This window comes from Vigna unguiculata, chromosome 5 (genome assembly GCF_004118075.2).
Source record: "Vigna unguiculata cultivar IT97K-499-35 chromosome 5, ASM411807v1, whole genome shotgun sequence".
Classification (NCBI taxonomy): Eukaryota; Viridiplantae; Streptophyta; class Magnoliopsida; order Fabales; family Fabaceae; genus Vigna; species Vigna unguiculata.
Genome location: NC_040283.1, coordinates 23,198,384 through 23,205,341, shown reverse-complemented (window position 1 = coordinate 23,205,341; position 6,958 = coordinate 23,198,384). Strand labels below are relative to the sequence as shown.

The 6,958-nt window shown below is 37.1% G+C and overlaps 1 protein-coding gene across 3 annotated transcripts; it reads right to left on the bottom strand.

The window, feature by feature from the left end:
- Nucleotides 1-2,626: 2,626 nt before the first annotated feature.
- Nucleotides 2,627-6,215, bottom strand: LOC114183450. Of its 3 annotated transcripts, none has more exons than XM_028070473.1 (2): nt 6,002-6,215; nt 2,627-5,806 (listed from the first exon to the last, which is right to left on the bottom strand). In XM_028070473.1, the coding sequence occupies exon 2, from the start codon at nt 5,736-5,738 to the stop codon at nt 2,937-2,939; it is 2,802 nt and encodes a 933-aa protein (XP_027926274.1). In that variant the 5' UTR covers nt 5,739-5,806; nt 6,002-6,215; the 3' UTR covers nt 2,627-2,936. The 3 variants fall into 3 exon arrangements, with proteins under 3 accessions (XP_027926274.1, XP_027926275.1, XP_027926273.1); XM_028070474.1 differs by having other exon boundaries at nt 2,627-5,771; XM_028070472.1 differs by having other exon boundaries at nt 2,627-5,775; nt 6,002-6,210.
- Between the last annotated feature and the right edge of the window lie 743 nt (nt 6,216-6,958).

Genomic DNA, 6,958 nt, shown 5'->3' with positions numbered 1-6,958 from the left:
AATGGTTTATGCTTGCTTGGATTGGATTATTGTGTTGAATGCATGAGATAAATAAATCTACATGAGTGATGTGATTCATGGATTGTAAATGATGAATTTGGCATGAACTTAGCATGTGACCTTAATGAGGAGGTTGGTATTAAAGTGGCATGATAATGAGATGAGTTGGAATGGTATATTCACGAATGGAGTATGAAACATGAATTGGTATTGATTGAGCTGGGATGCGAAAGGGATTGACTATAAAGATTGGTATAGTGTAAATACATATATGCATGATGGGTTTTCTTGATTGAATGAATACGTTTGGTCGACAGTCAGTGCATAAATCCTTGAGATCTCTAGGTGGGGTCTCAGTATTGTGCTTCAGTGATTGGGACATAATTCCATGGCCCTGTTAGTGGGTGTCCATGGTAGTGCCCCATCTGTATAACTAGGTAAGGATTCAAGGTAAGGTTGCATCCTGACACTTTAAGGAGTCAGTTAGTCTCACCTAGAGCGGACTCACTCTTGAGGTGAGAGTAGCAGAAGGCCTGAAATTCATTAAGGGCTAACCTTGTGGTGAGGGAAATTGATTTCACTGTAACACTTGTAACACATAGCTCGGGGGTGAGCAAAGGTATCCACCACAAGCGCAAGCATCTGGTGAATCCGACCAGGTTATATGTATCTGGATGAGTCGAGTCGTGTCTTAGTGTATTGTTTGAGAAGTCATGACATGCTTGATTGATATGTGTATATGAGATTGTGAAAATATATCTGATTGTATGGATGAAATCTTTTCTGCTCTAGTTTACCCTACTTTTATTATTGTGTGTTCTGTTGTGTGGTACTCTCTTTTGCGATGATCATCAACTTATTAATGTGAGCAAATGCGAGGAACACCCATGGGCAACAGGGAGGTGGAGATTCTGCTGCATAATCTGTATGGATTGGACTTTAGTTTCTTATTGGGCTTTCTTTAAGGTTATGGCCCATGTATTGCGTTATGTTTTATTACTCTACCTTCATCTGTTAAACTTTTCTATTGGTTTTCTGTTGGCATCTTGGTGTGCCTAACTTTGTAGGGGTTGCGTTAAAGACCCCAAGACTACGCTGTTGTACTATTTGTGTGTGGCATTTCTTTTAATTACGCTTAATAATTAAATGGGACGTTACATCAACTCACTTAACCCACCAACCCGTGGTGGGTTAAGTCGGATTACAAAATTTCTGGCTCACCATAAAGTGTACCAAATTTAGTTCATTCATTTTCAACCCGGCTCGTGGTGAGCCAACCCGTGTGAGCCGAGTTGGCTCACTTTGACATGTCTAATTTTATGGGAGATTATTCTGAACAATGTTGAGAGAAAACAACCTTAAATAACATTAACTAAAACCTATTTAAGTCATTGTTAATAAAAATAAGCATGTTTAATGTCAATAAATAAACACTCTTAATGTTGAAAAGAAAAAAGAAATCTTAACTAACATTTATCAACCAAAAAATCGACTTTAAAATTAAGGCAAAGAAAGAATAAAAAATGGAAATACATGAATTTGAAAAAGAAAAAAATAGAGCAATTTTCAAATGAAATTTAAAATTCCTTAATTAAAAAAAAAAATCCAAATCCCTCCCATAAATTCTGAGAACTTTACTTCATTTCTTAACTTATTTATCAAAACAACATATTTTATTTAATAATTTCAAATCCTTTATAATAATAAATTTCCCTTTTAAAATTCACAAAAATACTATATAAACTTTGGTGAAAGACAAATTCATCAAAATACCCCATCTACGATAATCATTTACACTTTGGTGAACGACAAGAGCTAGACGGTAAAACTGCAGAGATGGACAAGTGGAGAATGAATTCCCTACATTTGGCAATAGAGTAGAGCTCTGGTTTAGCTGTTAACTTTTAGGAACTGCACGTAAGCAGTCAGCAAAACATTCCCTCAAAGGTACAGATGAGGGAATAAAGAACTGGTCAATGTCGCTGACAACTGCAAATAATAAAAATTTGATAGAAAATATGTACAAGTAAATTTTACATTAAGTAAACGAGATCTGCCATAATTATTTAGAGACAGTTTATATAGAAGTAAACCAAAGTGCTGATATTTTGGTTTGATCCCTCCCTTCAATGATAGACTATAATTGATTTTATTCCTAGTACTATCTATCATTGATAGCTGACCCCGCCAGTGTATCCCCAACAAAAGATCATTTCACATCCATATTCTAAAACAGCAAACATGAATTAATTTATGGCACTTAGATATGTTATGTGGTCAAACAATTCCTTCGTAGTCAAACTAATATATTGAGCACAATATATTGCAAAGCACAGGACTTTGCAGGTGTCGAAACCCCTGATTGCCAATTTAACAGAACTACTTCCACATCTCTTGTTTCATTGAAAACCACAATAAAAGCTACACGAGAGAATCAGTCAAATAGGAGGTGTTGCACCCCACAGGATGCCAATTTTACAGAACTACTTCCATATCGTTCCACTGATAACCACAACAAAGGCTACACGAGAGAATCAACCCAACAGAGGGAAGAACTTTTTCAACAAAAACGTTTCACCATCTCTTCTCCTATTCAATCATCATCAAGAGTTGCAGCTATGCCGAATTAAAGTGTTTCACACAACATTACAGAAATGAAAACATTATACCTTTTAAAGCTGTTTGTTCACCAGTATCATAAGGGACAGAAAATCTAAATGGATGTCGGTGTCTATACAGCCTATGCATAAAACATGTTACATATCCTACACAACAAACTGATATGAGTAATTTTACCTCTTCAATAAAACTAGGCTCAGAAACGAGACAAATAAATTGATCCTCAAATAAAGACAGTCAACTAAATGGAAATAACATACCATATACCTACCTACCCTGATTACTAGCTAAATAATTGCTAGTATTCCATGCCTTATTTAGGAAGAAGATTCAACCATTTTGTTCACATCCTCCAAAAGCCCTTTCATCTCACTCTCTAATTTTGTCTTGATATCAGATGATTTAGCATCCGATGCTTCTAGAATTGAGGTGAGACTCTGAAGTTTCTCCTTTATGTAGTTCAATTTGGACGCTTCACTACCTGTTGACAATGAAGTAGATGGCTTGGCTGGAGTTTTGTCTTTCTTCTTCGTTGAAGAAGCTTTGGACTTGGATTTTTCAGACTTGGAACCAGAAGAAAGATACTGGAGTCTGAAAGTGGCTTTTGAAGAGCCGAAGGGGTTCATGTTCAGTGAATCGCTTAAGGCCTTTTCAGCATCAGAGGCTTTCAGGAAGAACACTTGAGCAGTGTAATCACTAGAAAACATAGCCGTTTCTGATTCATTCAGAACACCAAACTTACTATACAGTGTAATAAGATCCGATTTTGAAGGCAGAGAGGATCCTGCCTCAAATGAGGCAAAAAGGGTAGCAGCGCCTGCAGCATTTTTATCAGTCCCCTTCTTGCTAGCCTTAGGTGTAGCAGATTGCTTCTCTTTAGGCAAACCTAAAGTTGTCTCATTCTTTCTTCTTCGTTTCTTTGGCTCTGAATCTTTATTAGCTGATATATGATCAGATTGTGTTTGATCTTTCCCCAGGATTCCGATATCAGATTCTGGCTTCTTTCTCTTCTTGCCAGGTTTAAGCTTCTTGTATACTTTGTAGTTGGATCCTTGGCGATATATGCAGTTTCTGTAGATAAAAATAAAATCGGCAAGTCTTTCAAGAGAATTGGTATCCGCAGGAGTTTGTGGATTAATAGCTGCACAACGAACTTCACGTAGTACTTCTTCCAATGGAACCTGGACTTTTGTTGTATCAATAGTCTTGTTCTCATCATACTTTGATGTTGGGTAATTTGAGCTATCGGGAAGGTCATGTTCTATTGTAAGTCCCTCAGAAAATTTCTCCTGAAATGGCTCACCATTCAACTTCCAAGGTACAGGGGACTCGAGAAGTTTGTCAGAAGCTCCCGTCATTGGCTCTGATACCTGATCTTTGCCAGAAACTTTAGGGGATTCTGTTTCTATCTCTCCTTTCTTCTGTTCTCTGGTTGGAATAGTGAAAGGAGGGGACAAGTACTTGCTTTTCTTCCTTTCTCTTGGCAGAGAACCCTTCTCACTGCTTCCTTTGGCCTTCCCTTCTTGATCAGTTTCCTTTTTGCTTGCACTACTACTAACTTTTCCAATACCAAAAAGCTTTTTCTTCTTTTTCAACTGCGCTAATGCTCCATCGTCACTGATCTCCTTGCCCCAGCTATAACCATCATTTTCGGCACCTGCCATATTTTTATCAGTATTTGGGAACAACTCTTTTCTCTTCTGCATAGGTTTAGATACTATTGTATCCTCAGTGCCTTTCCTCATCCTTCGAACAGTCACTTTTTCAGTTGCATCTCGCTCCTTATTCTTGGCATTGACATCTTTGTCCTCTCCCATAATTTCAGCAATGCTTTTCTGCTTAATCCTATGATTCAACCTATTTCCTGAAATCCCAAGTGGATTCAGTGCACCAGATTTTGGGCTCACTGGCACGGTAGAGTAGTCCTCTTCAAATGGTCCATGGACAGGTATTTCCACTGCACCCTCACTGCTGCCTACATTATTGTCCTCTATACTATCTTCAAGACCAGGAATTGGCTGGGGTGCCTGATACATAGGTAATCTATAACCTCCTCTTGATAGATAAAAGGCTGAAAGCCTAGCCTTCAATATTTCCAGCTCCAGAACATTAGCAATGGAAATAATTTCTGCAATTTGTTTCAATCGAGAAAGTAATTCTGCCGGATCAATGAGAACATCGGAAAGTTTCTCTGTACCATTTTCAGGTATAAGAATTCTCTCTTTGACACCAGAATTGCCTGCCAGTGGCCGAGTAAATTCAGTTTCTTTCACAGCAAATGTAAAACTCATCTTCAATTCCAAAAGCCTTCCAACCTCATTTACAGCTTCCTGTACAGCATTGATAAAAGCCCGGGAGGCACTCTGCTTCACCATATCCTCAATGTTCTCCTCAAATGGCTTCAATTGAGAAGGATGGCACCAAGCAAAGGTTCCATCTCCAAAATACGCCACAAGAAGTCTATTCTTTTGTCTCAGCTTCAAAGCCAAATCAGAAGCATCAGAAGGGTCATAAATCCTGCCAGGCCACCAGGGATGACTCTTCACTTTCCCCCAAACAAAATCTCCAATAGAAAATCCACCACATCCTTCACCACCCAAATCTTCCATTTCCACATCCTTGTTTTCACTTATATCAGCAATTGAAACATCTACAGACACAGTTTTCCCCATTTGATTATCCTCACTCTCACTTTTGGTCAGATCTCTCCCACCTTCCATTCCAACCTCAAAAGAACCATCCTCAGTGTTCAACTTCCTAGTACTATCACTCTCACCACCATGAGAAAACATCAAGTTCCTACCACTCTCTCTCATTTTCAACAAAGAGGAGACCCCATTCATCTCAGAATCAGCCAAACCTTGACAGCTATCATCCCTTTCCCTGCCCGCAAAACCCATCTCATCCGAAAACTTGGTCTCGGAGACCCTGTCCTTCACCACTTCAACACCCCCACCATCCCCCAAACCTTGGTTTCCTTGACCAATGAAACCAACCCCGTTTTCTGAGGCCCCATTTTTCAAAGCACACAGAGCTTCCCTGAGCTCATTCTTGTCAATCTCTGGAGAAGGCGATGAACACCCAGATGGTACCTTTGATGGAGCCTCCACGGTACCCATCAAACAAGAAAGTTTCCTTTCTCAACAATCAACCTAGCTGCGAGTAAAAGCAAGAAAATCAACTCATCCTAGGGTTTTGTCGAGGTTCCATGAATGGAACAAAGTATAAAGAGGGAGAAAAAATAATCAGAATATGGGGATTTAAAATATTACCAAAAATTAAAAAGAAAATTGATACTAATATAATAAAAAAATCATATGTGCCAAAAGGAATCAATTTATCAGTGAACACAATAATAAAAGAGAAAACGATGCATAAATACCTGGTAGAGCCAAGAATACTAGTGTCCCGGTGAAGCTTACTTTGTGTGCGAAGGAACCCTCAAATCAAAACCATTGACTTGAGGATCTGATCGGTTTGACATACAAGAACAAGAATGTGATTTTAAGACAACACATAAATATTAATTTTTTATTTTTTTTTATATTATTAATCTCAGTAGAAACTGAAGGTGCAATCACAGTCAGAGTCGCGGAGAGGGAGATAGAAAGCAAATTCTGGACCGTTGATTTGCATAGATAACAGATCTTCTCATTTCTCTTGATTTTTGTTATTACAGCTAAGCTTGTCAGGCGGTGGAAAGTGAAATTGACTTTACGATATTTTACATTTTGACGTTATTAAGGGATAACACCCACTTGTTCGAGTAAGAGACGGTTCCTGCTTACTTTTAAATCCTATGATTATCTGTATTTTCTTACAAATATTTAATGTTTATTTTTAAATAATTAAAGCATTTTTTGAAATTTTTGCAGCGGACTGTGATGCTGCATACGGTAGTTCGAAGCTGAAATGAATAAAGATAAATTGCTTAGAAAAGAAAAGATTCTGGTAAAGAAATCTGATTGACACGTTTGTGTTTTGTACGTTTTGCAGACAACTTTTATGTTACCTTTCTATTTTGAGTTAGGAGAATAATAAATTTATTCCATAAACATTTTCAAATTTTTAAATCTAGATAAATAAAACATATAACAACGAGACTTAAATTAAAATTATAAGGAAACATTATACTAATTTTGAACAATATTTTATTTTCAAAATATATCGTACAAAAGATTTATATATATTTTATATTTTATTGTACGATTATGAGAAATTATAAAACATAAGCTTTATAAATTTTAAAATAATTATCTTTCAGAGGTTAAGAATATTGAATAAACATGAAAACATAAAGAAAATTAGCTAAAATAAACCATGTAAAAAAAACTAGTTT